Source organism: Vespula vulgaris, chromosome 19 (genome assembly GCF_905475345.1).
Source record: "Vespula vulgaris chromosome 19, iyVesVulg1.1, whole genome shotgun sequence".
In the NCBI taxonomy this organism is placed as follows: domain Eukaryota; kingdom Metazoa; phylum Arthropoda; class Insecta; order Hymenoptera; family Vespidae; genus Vespula; species Vespula vulgaris.
Window position 1 is genome coordinate 3,802,797 of NC_066604.1, and position 21,504 is coordinate 3,824,300.

At 45.5% G+C, this 21,504-nt stretch overlaps 2 protein-coding genes across 5 annotated transcripts; both read right to left on the reverse strand.

Annotated features, from left to right (window-relative positions):
• Positions 1-1,904: 1,904 nt before the first annotated feature.
• LOC127070615 (tyrosine aminotransferase) lies at positions 1,905-8,940 on the reverse strand. 3 transcript variants are annotated; one of them, XM_051008808.1, is made up of 12 exons: positions 7,626-8,940; positions 6,982-7,086; positions 6,848-6,915; positions 6,118-6,276; positions 5,450-5,641; positions 4,952-5,034; positions 4,792-4,861; positions 4,233-4,361; positions 4,062-4,145; positions 3,575-3,673; positions 3,311-3,500; positions 1,905-2,042 (listed from the first exon to the last, which is right to left on the reverse strand). In XM_051008808.1, the coding sequence occupies exons 1-12, from the start codon at positions 7,765-7,767 to the stop codon at positions 2,008-2,010; spliced, it is 1,356 nt and encodes a 451-aa protein (XP_050864765.1). In that variant the 5' UTR covers positions 7,768-8,940; the 3' UTR covers positions 1,905-2,007. The 3 variants fall into 3 exon arrangements, 2 of the variants coding, with proteins under 2 accessions (XP_050864765.1, XP_050864766.1); XR_007784590.1 differs by lacking the exon at positions 1,905-2,042 and adding an exon at positions 2,049-2,843 and having other exon boundaries at positions 2,905-3,500; XM_051008809.1 differs by lacking the exon at positions 6,118-6,276.
• Positions 8,941-9,061: 121 nt separating this feature from the next.
• LOC127070601 (collagen alpha-1(IV) chain) lies at positions 9,062-21,235 on the reverse strand. 2 transcript variants are annotated; one of them, XM_051008763.1, is made up of 26 exons: positions 20,669-21,235; positions 20,507-20,549; positions 17,701-18,100; positions 17,303-17,607; positions 17,078-17,212; positions 16,887-16,994; positions 16,574-16,795; positions 16,305-16,496; positions 16,095-16,211; positions 15,862-16,026; positions 15,456-15,758; positions 14,981-15,364; positions 14,679-14,885; positions 14,417-14,585; positions 14,173-14,300; positions 13,636-14,074; positions 13,211-13,560; positions 12,845-13,111; positions 12,583-12,754; positions 12,272-12,517; positions 11,825-12,190; positions 11,492-11,707; positions 10,996-11,367; positions 10,703-10,874; positions 10,270-10,384; positions 9,062-10,185 (listed from the first exon to the last, which is right to left on the reverse strand). In XM_051008763.1, the coding sequence occupies exons 1-26, from the start codon at positions 20,686-20,688 to the stop codon at positions 9,928-9,930; spliced, it is 5,871 nt and encodes a 1,956-aa protein (XP_050864720.1). In that variant the 5' UTR covers positions 20,689-21,235; the 3' UTR covers positions 9,062-9,927. The 2 variants fall into 2 exon arrangements, with proteins under 2 accessions (XP_050864720.1, XP_050864721.1); XM_051008764.1 differs by lacking the exons at positions 20,507-20,549; positions 20,669-21,235 and having other exon boundaries at positions 17,669-17,814.
• Between the last annotated feature and the right edge of the window lie 269 nt (positions 21,236-21,504).

A 21,504-nucleotide genomic window follows, 5' to 3' on the forward strand; every position in this document is an offset into this window, starting at 1 on the left:
CGAGAGATCACAGAGAGACGTCACCAGAGCTCCTGTCTTTTCTCTCTCGCTCTCGCTTACTCCCTTTCAATGCAACCCTCTATTCGCTCGTCTCGACACCTCGCGGCGAACGGCGTCACCTAACGCGACGAAACTCTCTCGCGCGCCGACCTTTTCCCTTCTAAAGAGGGAGAAGGAGAGAGAGAGAGAGAGAGAGAGGCAGACAGAGCAAGAAAGAAAGAGAGATGCAAGTACATATAGCAACCTATTTCTCTCAAAAAGGAAACGGAATGAAGAGATACTTCACTGTTGAGCAGTCGTGTCCCCGTTCGTCCTCGGTCGTTTCGCTTTTTACAACAAAAAAACGAGTGAAAGAATAGGCTGAAGATAAAAAAAGATAATTTTAGAAGCGAGAAACACGCTTCGAAGTTGACGCGGCTGTGGGGCGCGGGCCACTACCTCCATGAGCCTCCCGGATCGTTCGGTAAAACGATGGTGGGGCTGTTCCACTCGGCGTGCCGACTCCCCCACCAACTTACCCCACTACTTCCCATCCAAACCCATCTCTAGAGCACCTCACGCATGCTCCTCAAGCGGTCTCTAGCAGCACGATCCGCAACTCCAACGTCAAAGGTTACGCTCGCTTTTACGCTCTCCCTCAACCCTTTCTATCGTACACATATTGTCACTATAAAGTCATCCGTCCGAGGATGCATGCATTTTCTACTGCTTCGTTTCAGCAGAAAATTAATCGTTCCTTCGTATCCTCGGGTTAATGCTTAGCTTGGACAAAGGCAGATTTTAGAGCACGGACATTTTTTAAATTACGAGAGTTTACGAGCAAAGAGCGTTTTCCCGATTAAAACGTCTTCTTTGCTCGCGTGACATTATTTGTTAGCCAACGAGTAGGTAGTAGAGTTAGAGTCATTTATACCTTAAGTTAGAAATTAGCCGATGCCTCTGTCTTAGCTTTACTGTCTCGCTCGAGCTCTTTCAGATCGGGGTAGCCTAACGTCGACCACTTGAACCATCCAAGACGAGATATATGTATCTTTCCCTCGAAGGGGAGCTTACTCTCCGACGATATCTGAATATTGCAATTTCATCCACTCCAACTCGACTTCATCATTCGCTTCGAGTTTCTCGCTTACTTCGCTTATCCACAAGATGTAATCGCGTACGCTTAAGGGTTTAACGAGTCGATCGTGCCCTAGAAAATATTTCATACGACGTAACGCTTATTGGATATATCGGAAAAGTTGAAGACGATTTTTGAATTAGAAGCGAATCCTGTTAAATAGAATCCCAATGATGGATCGGAGAAAACTTTTTGCTAAATTTAATATCGAGATGCGTAGGTTTGACTCGGTCAGTCTGCTCGTAACAGTCAGAGGTAGACGTCGATCTCTTCGTGAGAGAAACGATGCGTTAACGAAAACGTAGAATGTACGTATTAACCGCGTTAGTAGGAAAATTTATCCAACTCGACGATCGATCCCTTGAAAAATCTGACGTCTCTTTTGATCCGATCAACGAGCCGGAAGAAGCTACGATCTTCTTCGATTCGATTTACTCGAAATAGCGAAGTTATAAAGGTCTTTCGAATTTAATCGCGAGACGAAATAAATTGGACTACCATCGATCGAGTTTCTGTTTCGACGGAAAAATTCAGCGACGAAATCATTCGACGCGTCGCGTAACGATATTAGAAATGACGGCCGCGGAACACAAGAGAGGCACGTTTAATATCGAATTATCTTTTCGATTTCGAACGAGCTAATCGCGTTACGAACCTTGCGAACCTTCCATACATACCGATGTTTCCTCTTACGCTGATAATTTTAATAAATCTATGAATCGATTAAAAAACCTAAGAGTGTAATAACGAATCGAAATGAAACGTGGAGCGATAGAACGTATTGATAAAAATAAATGATCGAGTAGAACGGGAAGAGTAAGTTGGCTTTCTCGATGAAGTCGATATACTCTGGAGAAGATCAAATAGCTTGATGCGCAACTCGGTTGAAACTATTTAGTTTGGCTCGTTTTGGAAACTTCGTAATCTGGAAAAAAGAAATTTGTTGCATGCTCGAGATGGAAAGAGTGCCAACGTAAGACCGAACGATTCGTGTTTCCTCGCTCGAGAGGCTCGAGAGCGAAAGAAAACGAAGAAGGGAGGGGAAACGAGAGGAGTGGAACGGCCTATCGAGTCGTACTAACGAGATGAAGCCGGAAGAAACGATCGAAGACGTCGAAGGTGTAATCGAGTTGCACGAATCCAAGCGATAAATTTGTGTGCCTCTGCTAAATCGTGCGAATAATTTTAAACGAACTAGTGCAAGTCCCAGCATTCGCGTCGAAACGTGTGTCATTAACTTTTCTCGTGCCGTTGTGCAACGCTTCGGACTCTGGAATTATTCCGTGACCACCGTCGACTTAAAATCGCTCCAACTGATAATTATAACGTGTTTTTACCTTTTGGGAAACGATTGAACGGAAACAAAGCTCCTCGTTGATGCCGTCGTTTGTACGGCTTAATGAACGTCGTGTTACATAAAAATTGTATTACTCTTTATTTTGCCTCATTATATTTATAGGAAATACGTTCGACGCCGATGTTACGTAGAACGATCGATGATAATAGGATAGTTCCATTTGACTCGATCATACACGAAAGATCAACAACAATTTGACGATTACGAGGAGGAGCTGAAGAAAAGCGATTGAACCGATTTAAACGGCGGACGTAGTAGAGACGTAGCGTAATTGAAAAACGTCGTACTCACACGTTCGCATTGACTTCGCCGCTTCATTAGATTCAACGTCCAATCGATCGACCACGACGACACGAAAAGCGAATTTCTCTGGAAGCGAGCGTGCTCTTATACAAAAAAGGAATACGAAAGTACAATCGATTTTACTTACGGATTCAGACGTTCCCTACTGTATAGCATTTATTCCCTTAAGCCTCGGAAATTCTGTTTTACTCTTGACAATGAGTGCCGATGCTTTTCGAAGTGCCTGTCATTCCTGAAATCTTTGAATTCTTCGAGCCTTTCGCAAAATACGAGTGCCTTCGAGAAATTGGCCCTTCGGCCGTAACGTACGTTCAACGTTTTTATCGTCGACAATTTTATTTGGCAAATGCGTTTAAAATTGACAATTGTTACAAATGTGTTTCGACGCTTGAGACATACGCAAATGCACGATCCCTTCTTCGTTTCTCATTCGTACGATTCTCTAGGGCCGATTTTGAAGGAAGAAAAGGGATAATACGTAAGTACGATATCGCGCTAGCAAACGCCATGAATGAACTTTCAAAGGTCCTCACGATTTTCGCTGGTTCCATTGGTCAGCAGAAAAGTTTCGCTCAAATTTTCGATCAGTTGATTTTTCCTATGGATCTCCGCCGTTTTGCAGTGGTGCCTATAGCAAAACTCTTGAATTCTCTGACACGCTTCTTCGAGCATATCTTGGGGTATGGTGATTACCAATCTCATGTAAGAAGGATAGTCGAAACACTGAAATGCAAACGATTGCTTGAGGTAAAACGAAGAGAATAGTCTGAAAAGGATCAAATTTATTCTTGACTTACCTGACCCGGCAAACAAAAAACGGACTCCTCCATGAGCAAACGTTGTACAAATTCAAGATCAGAATTAAACTCGGGAAAGGAGGCTAAATCTATAGAAACCTGAAAATCAATTCGACGACGTATCGACCGTTCTATTTAATATACTCGCATAGGGATAATTAAAAAATGAAATTTATTGGATCGCGCAAAAATTGTTTGGAAAAAGTTTCGACTTCCAATCAAATTATTATCTCTCTACCGAAAAGTTTTTATTGACAAAATGTTTTTCGTTTAACGACAACTCTATACTTGGAAATTGATGGAATTGCGGATCGGTTGGCCCAAACGAGCGTTTCGAATAAAATCGCAGGAAGAGACATTTCTAAGAATTTACGCGAACGAAATTTTATCGGACATCGAGTTCGATCGACCGTCGTTGGACATTAACGTGCACGATCGAGATTATATCACGGTTGGGAAGAGACGTTCGAGCTTAATCGTAGCTTACCATCATATACATCGCACCGTCTGGCATTATCGGCTTCAAGCCAGGTATCTTCGCTATACAATTATAACACAGTTTCGAGTGAGTCTGTAAGAGGAAAATACTATTCGCTAGAAAATTGCGCGATTAGGATAAAAGAAAAATATACGAGTGTAAAGATGTGAAGATACTCACGTGCAAGGTACGCATCACGTCGTCGTAAAACTTTTCAGGCGTATTTCGCAATATGGCCGGTAAGGCACCCTGTATAAGCGTATTACTACCGATGATTCGTTGACTCAAACATTGCAAACCCTTGCGAATCTGTAACGTGACGGTCGATATTTTATTCAAAGCGACTTAAGTGCTCTCTTTAAAAGTAGTCACTTTTTTGCCCCCAAGGACAGAATCAAAAAAAAAAAAAAAGAGAGAGAGAAAGAAGGACAAAGAAGAAAGAGAAAGGTTTACGTATTACGTTTTATAGATACATACACCTTTTATCGATGGAAAAAAGGATTAGTTGTTAAAGTTAAATTACTGAGCGAAATTAGAAAGACAGTCGGTACACTCGGAGGAGACGAACTTAAAAGTTTTATCGACGAAATTTAATCCGATCCACTCTCGAGCTTCGTACAGCGAGTTAAGTTGAGATTCGCGGTACCTCGAGCGACCTCGATTCGAAAACAATGCTTCGCAAAAAGTAGGTAATTAATTTCGACTTGCCGGTCTTATTATAAGATCGATCTTTACGTACCTCTCCCTCGAGAACGTTTTGTTTGTCGTGAATGATAATCCATCCCATACGCCAGCCTGGTACCAAAAACCTGAAAAATGTCGACGAATAACTCGTCGAATTATCGACCGATACGTCGAACGTTCGATTCTTTTCTTTTAAGAATCCCTTCCGTTCTCACCTCTTTCCAAGACCGCTGCACAATAAAATAGGAACCTCGCTCGAAAGAGAGGCTAACGAGTGAAAAGTCCGTCCAGGGAAAACCTAGGGAGCGGAGAAAAAAATGATATTAAAATTCAAGCATAAACGCAGTTTTTACGTCGAACGAATCGATGAATATTTATGTTCAACGCATCCGTTTTTCTATCATTAGGTATCGAATATCGTGCAAACTACTTCCATACTATTTTTCAAAAGAGTGCGATTATTATCGAGACTAACGACGCACGACGAGGACACGTCTATGTTCCCGTTAGTATCCAGCTGCATACAGATGGAAAGATTAAAGGGTACACTCGTCAAAGGATTGATATAAAAACGGACGACGATCTCTCTTTTTCTCATAATTTGCACGTGTAACTTATTAACTCTAATCATTACATTCGAGGAAATGATAAAACGAATGAATGGAGCGCGATCGAAGTATTTGACAACCGCGTTATGTTCGAAAGACGTTCACCATATGTTCGTAAATTTCGTCGGCGATAATAGGCACGTAGTAACGTGCAGCGATATTCAGAATATCGAGAATATGGTTGCGGCTGAACACAGAACCGCATGGATTCGAGGGATTGTTTATAACTATCGCTGCTGTAGATTCGTCGATCTTCGTCTCCAGGTCATCGAGATCGATTTCCCAACTGCGTTCCGGCTGAAAGCAAACGATTAATATTAATAGAATTCGACGAGAAGGAGCCTTTCGATTACCATCCGACGCAGTTCGCTATTCATTCCCGTCGCTAAGGGAGAGAAAAACGGGGAGCGATTGCCGAGAATATACGAAAATCAGGGCAAGTAATACCCGCGAGCTATTATTGTAGTACCTGCAGTATCTATGCTTTCTCTTTTCTCTTTTAAGTCTCCGAAATATTTTCTTTCGATATCCTCCTTTCTTTCTTTCCTTTTTTCCTCTTTCACCCGTAGTGGATATCTTGCGAACGTGATCGCAAACAACGCGGCAATGAATTATTTCAAATCGCAGCAAAAAAATTCTATTGCGATAGTACGTATCGCGTATACCCGACACACGTATGACAAATTATTACAAATGACAGATTCTGATAAGCTAGCATTTATTCGTCGAGCCTTCCCTCGAAACTCTCAACTCAATACGATGTAGAAACTCACGCATAGATTGTAAGTCTTCACCGCGATTCCTAGACCTTCCGCTAACGTTCGATAAATGGAAAAACCGGGACGTGGAATCAGAATGTTCTGCCCTTCCCGTGCTAGCGCAGTGATGCAGAGATCGAGGGCGCAGGAGCAACCACTGCACAGGATCACGTCCTGAAGAAAAGCGGATATATGTAAGTAGGGTGGAAATATTAAAGAATTTGCTTCCAATTTAAATTCACCTTGGAAGCCAATTCGTAACGTGTGCGTTCGCTATCGCGCATCTGTTATCAAGGAAGATCGTTAATCTGATATTTCTAATATTTTTAACAACGAATCTCTCTCTCTCTCTCTAAAGAACGTTTCAAAAAGTATTTTACATGTGCATCCACATCGTACACGTCGTAGATGAAAATCCGAGCGCAATTAAATTACGAGGCGCTTGTTTCGTCACAATAAAACGCGATCGTATTTGTAAAATGTATCGCAAGAAAATTCCAAATTAGCATGATTAGTAAAGAGACGATAGATATCGATGAGTTTCTCTTGAAAAACTAAATGCGCTTCGAGGGAACGATGTTTATTAATATTCATGAGGATACTCGATATCGAAACATCGAATAGAAAGTAATATCATCGATGGTAGAATAACGAAAAGAAAAGAAAAAAATATAGAAAAGGAACAAACTTAACGACATCGTATCGATCGTACTCTGTCACGCTCGCTCTTCCAACTCGAACGTACCTTGGCTTCTACCTTAACGAAATCGGAAGAACCGTACTCGGCTACGGCTTCTCTTGCTTTTTCATAACCTACGTAAAGGAAAAAGTAAATAAAACTTATTCTTGGAAATACGTCCGCATTTATCCATATTTTACCTGTACTTGGTGCATAACCGTTGTACATTTGAGAAGCAATACTTTCTTGAACAGCTTCGATCACTTCCTTTGCTGGTTTCAAGTTTCCAAACGTCGTTGGATCACCTTCGGACATCAAACGTGATTTATTCTCTTTATCTTCCTTGACATAGTTGAAAAATATTACTTGATCGATTGTCTCGAAAATTGATCGAATTAGTCGATAAAGTACTTATTCTAAAATCCTTTGTGGATTTCTTATCGAGGTCCGAGTCGATGCGCGCTGGTCTACGTTCCGTTTTATTGCCCGAACGGTCCAACAGATATACTTAAAAAACTATACTAAAAAACATTTTTCATTTCGAATTCATTAACGTGGTTATCAATATTTTAAATATATCCACAGATATTGCTTTTTTATTTATTTATTTTTTTTTTTTTAATTTCTTTCAAATGCATCGGTCTGAAAATGACAGATCGATCGATCACGAGCCGATCATAAAAAATAATGCCATCTCGACGTATCGTTTACGCGTGCTTCATAAAATATCAAATTTCATCGAATAAATATTTTTTCAACGTATTACTTTTTTTTAGTGCTTTTCACATATTTCCTTTCGAAAAATCATACCCCATAACCAAATAAACTCCGAGATAAAACTCACCGATCGACAAAGCGATCATTCTCTTGTTAGGATTTGGTTCGACGACGATGTTATCCACGATGGATCTTATAGGGTTGTGCGTTAGCTTGGCAATATGGGACGCTCGAACTTCCCATCGCTCTCGCGAATTTAGACCAGACATTTCGCTCGATCGCCGTACCTAATTTATTCTTATTTAAATAAAATTTATTTGTTTGGAAAAAATAGTGAAAGAAAGTTTAAGCGAAATATAATTTCAACAACAACAAGTTGTTGCGATCCAGGAGAAAAATAAACGAGAAATGTTCGAACGATTCGGATGATCTCAACGTTCGACAGTTCTTCGATCACTGAGTGAAGATCAACGCGTAAGACTAATAATCGAAATGTTCCAAGGAGGTTGGAAAATAAACGAACCGGTCGGATTGGTTAGTTCGGTTCCACACCTTCTTTTATAATTAATTAAATACAGATTCCCTGCTTACGTAGATTAACAGCCTCGAACCAATTCGCTGCTCTAATAGAACTGTCTTTCATGGCACGTTCTCTCCTTCCTCGTTTCTTTTAATTCTTATTTCATTCGCCTTTCAATTCTCTCGTCTTTCGAGCACACAAAGCTTTCAAATTTTCGAAACGACGTTATCTAAGAGATCGGACCGTTCTTCCTCCTTCTCGTTCTTTGCTACTAATCGATAAATAATGATCCGTGAAAAGAGCAGTGTAGAGTGGTATATTTCAAGGAAAGTTTATAAGGAATGTCGCGATTCCGGTTTTCATGAATAAGTTTGACGACGATCAAGGATTCGAACGTCGTCGAATTTTTGTAAATCGTCCGACTCGTCCAAAAAGAGTGTTCCACTAAGGCCCTTTTTTTAGAATCCTACATTCTTTCTTGTTTTTATAGCGGATAACAAATCGCAACTTTGTTGACGGAGCGATCGCGATGAGAGGTGCGCCGTTCGCCGTTCGCCGTTCGCCACTTGTCGTTCGCCGTGAAAATAAAACAGATATGCTAATTCGGAAAGATCAACACGAGCGTTCGCAATAATATGAGAAAATACGATACGTATACAAATTTTCATTTATGCTTATTCAACGTAGATCGCATTTGCATTCTAATCGAGAAACAACGGCGGAACGTTCTACATCGTACGAGCTTTGGATCAACCAACGCGCTCTTATGGAAACATCTAAATGTTATTCCTTGCTTCCATCTCAAATTTTCCGATAGTTGTCCAGGAACGTCGGTGCCCTTGCTAGTATCTTGTCAAGGTCGGCCTTATAAAAAAATATTCCATCTTACTCACCTGATAGTTTCGTTTAACGGGACAAAAAAAGAGACAATATCGATAGGCCAGATCGGAGCGCCGTAATAAGAGCGATGAGAAAAATTCTACAGTCGAGAAACGCAACACCCGTAGAGACAATGGCGTTACAATAAGGATGAAAAAGGCATCGAGATTTACAGAATGCTTTATTTTTCGGTGAATGCGTCGTTAAAAATAATAGTTAGTCGATGTTAAAAACAAGATTAAAAAAAAAAAAAGAAGGCAAGGTTCGTGCGCACACGGTTCGACCGTATTACGTATAGATACGACGTACATATGTACATATTTATGTATGCAGATGTAGTGCATCCTGTCGGCAGATGGATTCAGATAGATTTGAAAATATAATTTTATTATCTACGTAGCAAAATACCTATTTATTTAAATATTTGGCTTCACACAATTACGAGGCTAAGATCTTTTATATTAATATACAATATGTAAAATGTGCCATATTGGATATGGGCAGTGTCCGTGGTAGTACGATAATCTTAAATGTTCATACGTTTTTTGTTATTTTTTTTTGTTGATTTTTTTTGTTGTTTTTTTTTTTCTTTTTTAGCGAGATATAAATATATATTATTTTACATGCTAAGTGTGCCAGCGCGCTAAGGCACTTGCTTGAATAGTTATATATAAAAATACGTAGGGAGAGAAATTCTGAATGGATCGAAGAAGAAACGTTAGGATCGAAAGTTGACCACCGAAACGTTAAAGAGGGAAAGGAGGAAGGTAGCGGAGGAGGGAGACATGGATGGAAGTTGGAGAATGAGAGGAGGAAAAAGGAGAAGACAAAGATTGAATAAAAAATGAGGAATCGTCGTGTTTGATTCGGTTCGACTTCTCAATTTTCTATCGTCTCTTCCTACAACCAATTCGTATGCTTTCTTATTTCTTCGTTTCGCCATCGTTGTTGTTTCTTCCTCGTTACGATCGTTGTTATCGTTGTCGCGATAATAAAATAAAGATAGAGAGAATACAAAGTAAGGGAAAATTTACGTATTCTTTATACAAACTTGGCAGCGACTTATTCCCGACCTAAGGTTTCCTGCCTTTAAGGTCTGTTTTCTGGGCACTTGGAATTGTTGGCTGTCCTCTATGGTAGCCATCCAAAAACTAAACTCGTTCGAATAATAATGGCAGTGACCTTTCGCGCCATTGCACTCGATGAAAGGAGTCGCCCGGAAATCCTCCAAGCACGAACCAGAACTGGACAGCGACTGTCCGCCACCCTGAGCACCTGCGCCAGTGTGCTAAGAGGGAAAAAAGGAAAGGCGCGTGAGTGAACTCGTTTCGAGACAATTTGGGACAAATTTGGGACAGTTTCTAAAACGTACCATCAAGAAACTGTATCCGATCCAAAGCCCGGTCCATCCGCTTGGACAGTCCGGGATGTTTAGAGACTGGCTGTGTACCGCCAGAACGTTTGCTGGAACTTCGCATACCACGCACCTGCGAATCAGTTATTGGCTTATTTCACGTTTTTACATATTTTCATCTACGCACATAGGTTCAACTCGCTGTGATCGCGCATAATATGCATCGTACGTAATATGTAACGCGAGGCATGTCGCTTATTAATTATGAATAGCGACACTTCATTTTCATAACCTCGTGCGTATACCGTGATCGGTCATGTTTATTAATAAGGATACATTTATCGAGGATGTTTGCTCGATGCAAATTTCGATACAAATGCATTTCCAAAGAGAGGGAGAGAGAGAGAGAGAGAGAATTTTCTCAAAAAAAAAAAAGATCTCAAATATATACCTGGAGATGTATTCTTCTATCGCCGATTCCTCGGCTGGCATCATAGGGATTGGACTATTCGTCGATAGCCAATAAGAACGATCGTTGCGACTGGCGTAATGACAAACGCTGTTGACGTCGCAAACTAGGAAGGGCATCGTCGAGAATTTTCTTACACACGAACCAGCATAACCTGTTTGTCGAGAAGGATTTATTGGACGTGTCAGTGTTGGTTAATTAATAATCAAGCGATTCTAATCGTCTCGATCGTGCATTACGTGGCAATAGTTTACGAATCGATACGATTATCTTACCTAGATCCTGAGAATGGGCTCTCTCGTCGCCGTCCGTGAATAATAAACTATATCCTTCCCATAATTTGATGTGACCCGGTTCGCAGGTCGGTACGTACTGACTTTGACTGTGTCGGACTAGTAAAATACCGGTAAGATAATCGGGTGTGGTTTCGCACGGTTGTCCTGGCTCTCCGACTGGTCCAGGAGCTCCCATAGGACCCTCGAGCCCTGGCAAACCGGGAGCCCCGGGAGGACCAGCAGGACCTGTTAATCCAATCGGACCGGGTGGTCCCATGAATCCTTGAGCTCCTTTTATGCCGTTCGCTCCTGGGAAACCCGGTGGTCCCGGGAGTCCGTTCTCGCCTGGTTTTCCAGGTAATCCGACAGGGCCTGAAATAAATGAAAAACGATTGACGTAATAGATCATGATTTTTCTTTTCCTTTCTTTCTTGCTTTTCGATCGATTTTAATCATTCGTCAGATCGCATCGGATAAAACGGAAGGTGGTCCGTACCTGGATAACCGCGATCACCCTTTGGTCCTATGGGCGGTGGGATACAGTCGTCACCCTTGTCACCTTTAGCACCGATGTAACCAACGGCGCCCATTAAACCTATCGAACCAGGATATCCTCGATCTCCCTTTTCACCGAGTTCTCCGGGAGGTCCGTTCGCTCCGTCCCAACCTCTGTCACCTTTCTCTCCGGGAATGCCATCCAAACCGCTCTGACCTATATGCGCGAATCGATGCATGCATCAAAGTTTTCTTTCTCTAACAAGTATCCATTAGTAATGTAACGTAATTTCATCGATTTTTTCTTCGCAATGCGTATTAACGAAAACTATACCCGGTAGCCCAGGCTCTCCTTTTTGTCCAGGTGCACCGAAGAGTCCTGGTTGTCCTCTGTCTCCTTTCGGACCCCTTTCACCCGGTAAACCTGGTACTCCTTCGAGACCTCGCGCGCCATCGCGTCCAGGCGGACCGGTAAGACCGATAGGGCCTACGTCACCCTTTTCACCTTGAGGCCCGGTAGGACCGTACGGCCCAATATCTCCTTTCGGTCCGGGCAATCCAGGAAGTCCTCGTTCTCCTTTCTCTCCTGGAAGACCCGGGTATCCGTCTCGTCCGTGCTTACCCATCAAACCTGGTAAACCTTTCTCGCCCTTTATCGTTATTCCAGGAAGACCGGGAATACCGGAAGGACCTTGGTCGCCTATGAACGAAATATTATTTCCAACGTGTCATTCCGCACGTCTTAATCGTCTGATCGCGAATAAAACAAATATGATTTTACCCTTCAGGCCCATTGAACCAGGCAATCCAGTATTTCCAACCGGGCCGGGCAGGCCTCTATCCCCTTTCTCTCCGTCGTATCCGGCCAAGCCTTCCAGACCACGTTCCCCTTTACTTCCAGGTATTCCACTTAAGCCAGGATGACCGGGCTCGCCCTTTTCTCCTTTTACCGTAATCGTCGGTCCAGGTGGTCCCTTGTCTCCTTTCTCGCCAGGTGCACCAGGAATGCCAGGTTTGCCAACAGGACCTTAAAACGATATCGTTCGTTCGTTAGACTCGCGAGAAAGTCACGAAAGAATGTATTCCATTTACCGGGAAGACCGCGATCGCCTTTAACGCCGTCGAGCCCAGATCGTCCTGGAGCTCCCATTTTTCCTTCAGCTCCAGGGAAACCAGGTGCTCCGGGAAGTCCGACGTCTCCAGTTTTACCCGGTAAACCATCGATACCAGGCGTACCTGGTTCTCCCGGTTCTCCTGGCAATCCCTAAGAAGACGATAATGAAATTAAGGAAAACAAAACGTGTGGAAATCTCGTCTGGAAGAAGGTCGTTACGCGTAGATATGAAATATTTACCACATCCCCTTTCAAACCAACGAAACCTCGTACGCCCGTGTCACCTTTCGGACCTTGCAATCCTGGCAAACCATCGCGTCCTTGTATTCCTGGTTCTCCCTTTAAACCGGGCAAGCCGTCACGTCCTACACCTGGTCTTCCGGGTTCTCCTTTGAGACCATCGTATCCATCTCTTCCTGGTGGCCCAGGAGGTCCACGAACGCCAGGCATTCCGGGTTCGCCCTTCTGTCCTTTTTCCGATACTTGTCCTGGCTCCCCTTTTCGACCCTTCGTAACATAACGAAATACATAATTACGAATCTCACAATGTCTATTTGACAAATTATTATAACAAATATATTAGAAAAGCACTTAGGGAAAACGTACGGGTAATCCTGGTGGTCCCGTATCACCTTTCGGTCCGTCATATCCGGGTAAACCCGGCGCACCAGGAAGACCTTCCGGACCAAGATCTCCTTTTGGTCCTGATAAGCCCGGCCGACCGGGTTTTCCTTCCATGCCGGGTAAGCCAGGGAAGCCTGCTGATCCTTTCTCGCCTCTTTCTCCTTTCAATCCAGGCACACCTTCGATGCCGGGTCTACCAATCGTACCAGGCAATCCGCGTCGTCCAGGATATCCTTTTGGTCCATCGATACCAGGAACTCCACGATCCCCTTTCGTACCAGGGAATCCTGGAAGGCCTGGTCTACCCTGTTCTCCTGGTAATCCGGGTTCACCTACAAGCGATAATAGTAAAAACGGAATATTTCTTTTCCCTTTTTTTTTTTTTTTATCAAAAAGCAACATTCTACCTTTACTGCCATCAGCTCCCGGTGTTCCGGCGACCCCAGGAGGTCCTGGCGGTCCGATCGGACCAGTATCTCCTTTCTCTCCTGGTATACCTGGTAATCCGTTGTTACCTGGAACGCCGACGTCACCTTTTTCACCAGTAAATCCCGTTAATCCCGGCAATCCGACTTGACCTTCTTTTCCTGGCGGACCAGGAAGACCTTTCTCTCCTTTCGATCCCGGTAGTCCAGGTAAACAAGGACTGCCCTTCACAGTTATTCCTGGTTCTCCTTTATCGCCTTTTCCACCCGGAATACCTGCGTGTCCTGGAAGTCCATCACGACCAGGTTCACCCGGGAAACCCATTGGTCCTGTATTACCCTTTTCTCCTCGAGGACCAGGTAAACCTCGTGGTCCGACAGGACCAGTTGCACCAATCGGACCAGTAGTTCCTGGAGGACCCTGATTTTTTGCACAAACAACGATTAAAATATGCATCTCTGAACGATTGGCAGCTATAATAACAAAAATTATATTCCAAAAATTATATATCTACTGACCTGAAGTCCTTGCAAACCTTTATCACCTGGTAATCCATCTTCTCCGGGAGGTCCTGGTTCACCTTTATCACCCGGAGGACCTCTATTGCCTTTCAAACTTTCCATCCAATTCAAAGGTCGACACATACCTAAATATTGTAAGTAGAAAAGTTCCTATTAAAAATCCTTTTTGTATCTCCCATTGCGAAGTTGTTATACTATGTATGTATGTATGTATGCATGTGTATATATATATGAAACTTACCAGGTTCACCCTTTTCACCGTAAAGTCCAGGTTCACCTTTCGCTCCAGGAGCTCCCGGCCTTCCTGCTTCTCCAGGTTCTCCCTTCAAGCTATTTCCTTTTTCACCCTTGCGTCCAGGTGTTCCTGATCTACCAGGCGTACCATCCTGGCCTGGAAATCCTCGATCTCCCTAAAATAGTACCATCAATATACGTCAACATGGTAACATTCAAAATTATATTTTATAAATAATTAGAAAATGGATAAATGAGCTCAACGATACCGGCTGTCCTTTTAATCCTGGGAATCCCTCCAAACCAGGTCTACCCTTTTCTCCTGGTGGTCCTTCTAGCCCTGGTGGGCCTTGCCGTCCTGGTTCTCCTCGCAGTCCCTTCTCGCCTTTTTCCAATTTCAACATATCTTTCGTAACTATTCCAGGTGCTCCGGGAGATCCTTGAGGCCCAGGGGATCCTGGAGTGCCGTCTCTTCCCTATTCGAACAAAAGTGAATAGTGTCGTTAGGTGCCCTTGCAATCATAAAATTTACCGTTCACATTTTATAAAGGCAACTTTTTAAAAGATATACCGGTGGTCCTGCTGGTCCCATAGATCCTGGTAGTCCATCCATACCTGGTTCTCCAGGAAATCCGCGTTCCCCGGGCGGTCCACGTAGACCTGGCAGACCAGGATTACCATCGAATCCGCGATCACCTTTCGCACCTCGCAAACCCGGTATGCAATCTTGACAACGACCACCGACATCTCCTTTCTCGCCAGGTGCCCCGGGGAAACCAGGTGTTCCATCTCTTCCTGCTGTTCCAGGCTCCCCTGGTAATCCAGGTGCTCCCGGTGAACCCGGAATTCCATCCAAGGAGTCTCCTGGTCGGCCTCGTACTCCAGCATAACCATGTTCTCCTTTCTGACCTTTTTCTCCATCTCGACCAGGTATACCATCCATTCCTTTAGGACCCTACGCAGTAGATCAGCGTGGAAAGATCGATGATAAAAATAATCGTTTTCTTTCGTTTGTAAAAGAGTATAGGAGAGAAATCAATGCTTACCATAATCGATAATCCCTTCTCTCCTGGTAGACCTCGCGGGCCTACCGGTCCTGGAGGACCGTCGTAACCACGAGGACCAGCACCACCAGGAAATCCAGTAAGCCCTGGCTCTCCTTTCGCCCCTTTTTCTCCCGACAAACCTTCCGGACCTGGAATTCCCTGTAAACCAGGCCCACCTTGCAAGCCGATAGGACCTTTTGGACCTGGATCGCCTGGAAATCCATCGGAACCCCGAGGACCGATCGGACCAGGAAAACCTCGTGGACCTTTAGGACCTGGCGGACCCGGTCTTCCCTTGCCACCCTGACAATTATGATCTCTTTCTTAAGTCGATGTCAACGTCGGTGTGTGATACGACGCTCTACGATACGATATGATCTTGGACGAGTTTAGAAAGATAACTTACTCCTGGTGGACCAGGTGGTCCTCGCAATCCTGGAACCCCCATAAGTCCATCATGACCGGGTTCTCCTTTTTGTCCTGGCCGACCAGGAAGACCGTCCAATCCGTCGTAACCTCGATCACCTTTGCGACCAGGTGGGCCCGGAGGTCCGGAGAAACCGTCCCTACCCTATAAACGTCCAATTTGGCAAGTTTGTCCAGAGAACAAAGTACCCAAATAACGATGGAAAAACTTACACGGCCACCTGGAGCTCCAGGAAGACCTTTTTCTCCCTTCATGCCCAATGCACCGGGAAGACCATGATCTCCGATTATTCCTGGTTCTCCCTTTTGACCATCCAACCCCATGTCGCCCTAAATCGTATAATTTCGCGCATAACGGAGACGTGCGTGCGTCGTATAAAATTAATTGTTGACGAAAATAATCGAAATGTAAGATGCAATTACCCTATCTCCTTTTTCTCCTGGTTCGCCAGGTGGTCCGGCCATTTCCGAGCCTCCTCCTTCAAACGGCACGAGAGGTCCCGACGTACCAGGAGGACCTTGCTCACCTTTCTGCCCTTTATCTCCTTTTAATCCTTCAAATCCAAGCCCCATATTACCTTTCTCTCCTTTCGGTCCTGGGATACCAGGTGCGCCCTATAATCAAATACACTTCTCCGTACATTATAGAACTTTAAAAATACGTGTAGGAATAAAACCAGAGGATCATTTACCTGTGAACCCCGTTCTCCCTTAGGGCCCGGATAACCTCGCTGTCCTTGCGACCCTGGAGATCCTGGCGGACCTCGTACGCCGTCTATTCCAGGCTCTCCTTTCTGGCCAACTGGAAAATTCCCTGCGAAAGCTGGTTGACCCTTCTCCCCTTTTGGACCTCTAGGACCAGGAAAACCTCGAGGTCCCATTTCACCGGGTTGACCGTCCCTACCCGGAGCACCCTGCCAATGTTTCAGATGATATAAGTATGCGAATGAAGTCCATCGAGAAATGAGGAAATGAGCGATAATGAGAAATTCCGTATGTACATACGTCCGTTCCGTTACAACCGTCTCTACCAGGAAGTCCAGGGAAGCCAGGCGGACCTTGAACTCCAGGAATGCCATTTATTCCGGGAAAACCAGGCATACCCATTTTGCCCTTTAAAACGTCAGATTATATGTAAACGATAACGGAGAATACGATAACGCCATGACGTGAAGTATCTTAAAAATGATAATCACTCTATCTCCTTTCGGTCCACGCGGTCCTTGAGGACCAGGATCGCCTTTTTCCCCTTTCGGACCTAGGAGACCTTCGGATCCGGGAAATCCTTGCTGTCCTTTCGGTCCTTGCGGCCCAACCGTGCCAGGTGAACCCTATTCGACCAAGAAAACATAGTCGTTCTTACGGACTCCAAGATACTCCGCCGAAAAACGTCGCCGTTAATCCTTCAAAACTCAACTCACGCGTGATCCTTTCTCGGCAAAGCACTTTGGTATGCAATTCGCCGATCCGGTACAATTACGAGATCGAGTTGCACCAGGTACAGGGACAGCCGAATAACTGCTCGGATAATTTTCCGATTCTCCAGCGGCTCCATATCCACCTTGCCCTCTACCGTTACCAGCGTTGTAACCAGATTCCCGTTCGTAAGAAATGGAAGGATCGACGGCGGCTCGATTAAGATCATAGGGGCCTCGAACGTTGTCGGTTCTTGAAATTTGGCTTTGGCCATAATAGCGAAAGTTGCCGCGATCACCTTCGTAGCCTCCTACAATATTTATACCGATCGTTTGCTACATGATTGCACAGACGCACCTATAGTTACTAACTTTTCTCATAAAGATCCTCCATCGTATTTTACCTCCGTATTTTGTTCGATTGAATTCTCTTTGTCCGGGAGGGTAACGATGTCGATCGTCATTATTTCCCGATCCATACGACTCTTCGCCATCTGAATATCCACCGTATCGTCCGGCCGTCTCTGAATCGTACGGATAATTGTTCAGATAGTCTCGGTGTTCGAATCTTACAGATCCGGCATTTCTCGATCCCTCGGGATGATACTCTTGTTGATCGTTATTTCCGTAATCGTGTTCGACGTAGTCGCTGTTGAAACGAAAATTTTTACGGTTCGAAGTTCCATAATTCCACCTTGAATCTTCGTCGTCGGTGCCATTTGGTCCTCCATCGCCCCGTATATCGCCTCGCGATACGTTCAAAGGTAGGACCGACCGCAATGTGTCATTACTGGGCTGATATTCCTGACATTGCAAAAACAAGAATTTAAGCACGAGCTAGGATTCGTATCCACGCATTTGAAGCTATTCCGAAAAGAAACTCAACGAGCCGAATTTATTCGTCATTTTCCAGGAAAGTTCATCCTCTCGTATTCCTTTTTGTTTTTCTCTCTTTTAAATCTCGCAGTGACACTGCCGCCGACGGGAAGCGCGGAGAGATAATTGCCTCGTTATCGCTCGGTAACGACGAACCGCCGTTGAGCCTCGCACGCTCTTCGGACCTCGAAACGACTACGATCATTGAGAGATCATCGTTCATTGACGAATCTTGGAATTGAAATGCCGTCATTTTTATATTTATTCTTTACTACTCAGGGTCGAAGCGCGTAGCGGGATACAACGATTTACAAGAAATCTGTTGTTTCTATCGTTAACTCGCATGACCGATAAACCGACTTGTACGTTTAAGGATCTTCCCTCGAGTCGCGAACACAGCAAGAGTTTGTGTGGCAAAGAGAGTAAACGAAAGCGTTAAGTCGAAAAATTCGAAAAAGTCAATCGCAACAGAATATATACCGAATAATAACCGAAAGGTGGATATTTCTATGGATCGGTATCCGAAAATCGGTCGAGTTGCGTCAGAGTAAAAAGAGAACGACCGCGTTTACGATCGTTTTGATCAAAATTGCGCGATCCACGCGCGGTCCGAACAATTTCGTTAAACGCGTCTAACCTAATTTTCTTATTTCTAGATAAAAGATATCTTTTCGTGACGGTTCAAGAATTGTCCCTTTTATCGCCTATCTCGGTAGCTTTCGTGAAACCACGATTACGTAATGCAAAGCCAACCAGAGACACGCGTCTATCGCGCCTACCGATCCCTTGCCCGCCCCCTCTCGTATCCTCGACCTTCTTCTTCTTCTTCTTCTTCGCCTTCGTCTTCGTTTCTTTATTCGTTTTCCTTCCTCTTCCCCTTGCCCCGACCCGCGCATCCCTCGCCATCTTTCACTGCAGCGCGGTACCGCGCGTCAACCGTTAACTCGACGCTTCGGAACAACATCGAGGTTGTGTATCGGTGCGCGTGTACACGCTTATGTACTTACGTGGGACGGACGAGGACCACGCATGCTGACTCCTCAACTCGGCATTTTTTCTTATAAATCGTTCGCGCGCACCGCCAGGCAATCACGCCTCGAGATTGCCAGACGAGCCGCTCTCGGCCTGCAAACCGGTGCAGCGAAAAACCGGTATTCTCCGGTCGGTTCGTTACCGTGTTACGACATATTTATCGAGCCCTTAAACGCGCACCCCACCGACCGTGACGTAAAGTCAGCCGAACGCAGCGAAAATCCTTCGAATCTTCGTAGATTCGTCGATCTTCGTCGCCGGAGAGGGAGGTTCCTTGGGAGCACGTTGCTTCTGCGTCAACGTACCAGCGAACTAGGAAATAGACCGACCCGAAAACTACGTCGACGTTGTCGAAGAGTTCTCGCGACGTATCGCGCTTGGCCAACTGGTAGTACTTTTCTCGAGCAGCGATCCAACAGAATAGATATCGGCGGCATGGTTAACGCGGACGTAAATCAACGAGGAATTCTGACATCGCTCGTTGCCCAGGCCGACAAATTCGATCTCGAACGCGACTATTTCTTTACCGAGCGATCGCTTGCCGCCAGCCTCGCGCTGCTGTACTCGAAATCTCCAAGAGGTTTCTTGTTGTTCTTAGAAAGTAGTTAATCTCGATCTTTATGTAGCACGACGGCAGACTTCGATTTCATCGAACGGAGAGCGAAACCAAACGAGAAGCATTTCCGAACTATTTTCAGTAGTGAGTAAGCAGTCTCGCGTGTCGGTGTACGTACTAATGTAATAAAATTATGGAGAGCGCGGTTACGGCGCCCCGTGGGCGGACTGGTTCGCGACGTACGACTGCCCCATTTCCGATTTTGCAGCTTTTTGCAGCTGGCAGCAGTACCGTCGCAACGAATTCCATTCGAATCCAATGCGAGAATTTCCCTGGAAAGGTAGCCCGTTAAGCGTACGCTGGCGTGCGTCGAATAAAAGTCGGAACATCAAAGGATCGGACCTAAAGTCGGATCGAAAGTTAAATCGACGATTCGCTTTGAGAAGAGCGCGCAAACGTAGCTCGCACGTGCGTGCACGTGCGGCCGACGGGGTGCGCGAGAGAACGGTCGGAGTAGGCGCGCTCTCGCTAGGTGTTTCTCCGAGTCGATGAATGAAAGAACGAAATCGGACCCGAGGCGGCGGTTTTCGATCCGTTTCGTCGCGGTTCCTGCGCGCCTTACGGGGAAGGATATTTATAATCGCGTTCGCGTTCCGCGCGTTCGTAATCTCGACAGGGTCAGCTCCTCCAGCGTATATCCGAGCGCGCGTTTTCGTACATAGAAATATTATACGTCGTCTACGTACCTCGCTGACGATCCCGGTCAAGCAGACTAGGGATGCGACGAGTCTGTAAAAAGAAGAAGAAAGGATAAGGAAGGGTACGAGCCGTACGAGCCACCCCCTGCGGCGTGTCGAAGGGCCAAGAGGACCGAGTCGGGAGAAGAGTAAGAGAAACAAGAAACTCACCGCAATCCCAACCGGGTCATTTCGAGCTCCCTATTCCTGTAGCGGAGCTAGGGAGCCGAGAAGTCAGACGAACAGGCACAGGTCAAACGTTGGCGACTCTTGGAACGGATCTCGGTCTCACAAAATATCTCGCGTAACCCGGCACCGAGTGGACGCGCTCTGTGGACCGTCCCATCCAGGGAGGGCTCTGAATGAAGTCGGGTGGAGGGAAAGAAGGTGGAGGCAGAGTGGCGAGCCACGCAAGCTAGAATTCCTCCGCCGAAAGGATCCGCGTGCGCGTACGGCGGAAAGAAAGAGCGCGAAAGAAAGAAAGATTGTCGTCCTCGTCGTTGTCCTCTTCCTTCTCCTCTTTCTTCTTCTGGTGGTGGTCCACGTCTCCCCGCCTTAGCTCCCTCCTCGTGCGTTTATCTCTCTCGTCGGTCTAACCACTCGTGGGAGGGAGAAGGAAGAGGGGAGGAGAGGAGAGGAGCGAGAGAGAGAGAGAGAGCGAGAGAGTCGTGCATCAGCGGGGCTGCCAGCCGCTCCTTCTTCTTGGCCCTCCGTTCTCCGCTTTGGAGCACTCCTCTTCTCCACTCGCTCGCGAGCGGCTACACGGCCAGCTCCGAGCAGGTCGCGCGTCGCTCGACGACTGTTGCGCGGTCGTGGTACTCTCTCGCGACCGGCGTACACTCGCGTAAGGATACCGGTGCTCTCGAGAGAGAGCACGCTTTCCCTCCCGCCCTCTCTTCGACGACACGCCGGCTCTCTGTGTGTGGCGGCTGGAGCGATCAAGCGGACGCCCCGTACGCGCCGAACGGCTTGTCCTATCTCTCTCTCTCTCTCTCGCTCGCTCGCTC

Bases quoted from the DNA above. Each gene is read 5' to 3' on its own strand.
- LOC127070601 (XM_051008763.1), bottom strand. From the start codon at position 20,688: ATGACCCGGTTGGGATTGCG. The intron at 16,995-17,077 runs GTGATTATCATT...GACGTTTTAAAG, and splicing joins GTGGACCGAAAGGAGATAGA to GGCAAAATGGGTATGCCTGG. The intron at 11,708-11,824 runs GTATAGTTTTCG...TCGCGCATATAG, and splicing joins AGGAGAGCCTGGGCTACCGG to GTCAGAGCGGTTTGGATGGC.
- LOC127070615 (XM_051008808.1), bottom strand. From the start codon at position 7,767: ATGTCTGGTCTAAATTCGCGAGAGCGATGGGAAGTTCGAGCGTCCCAT. The intron at 6,916-6,981 runs GTAAAATATGGA...TCCTTTACGTAG, and splicing joins CGGTTATGCACCAAGTACAG to GTTATGAAAAAGCAAGAGAA. The intron at 4,362-4,791 runs GTACGTAAAGAT...GTCACGTTACAG, and splicing joins AAAACGTTCTCGAGGGAGAG to ATTCGCAAGGGTTTGCAATG.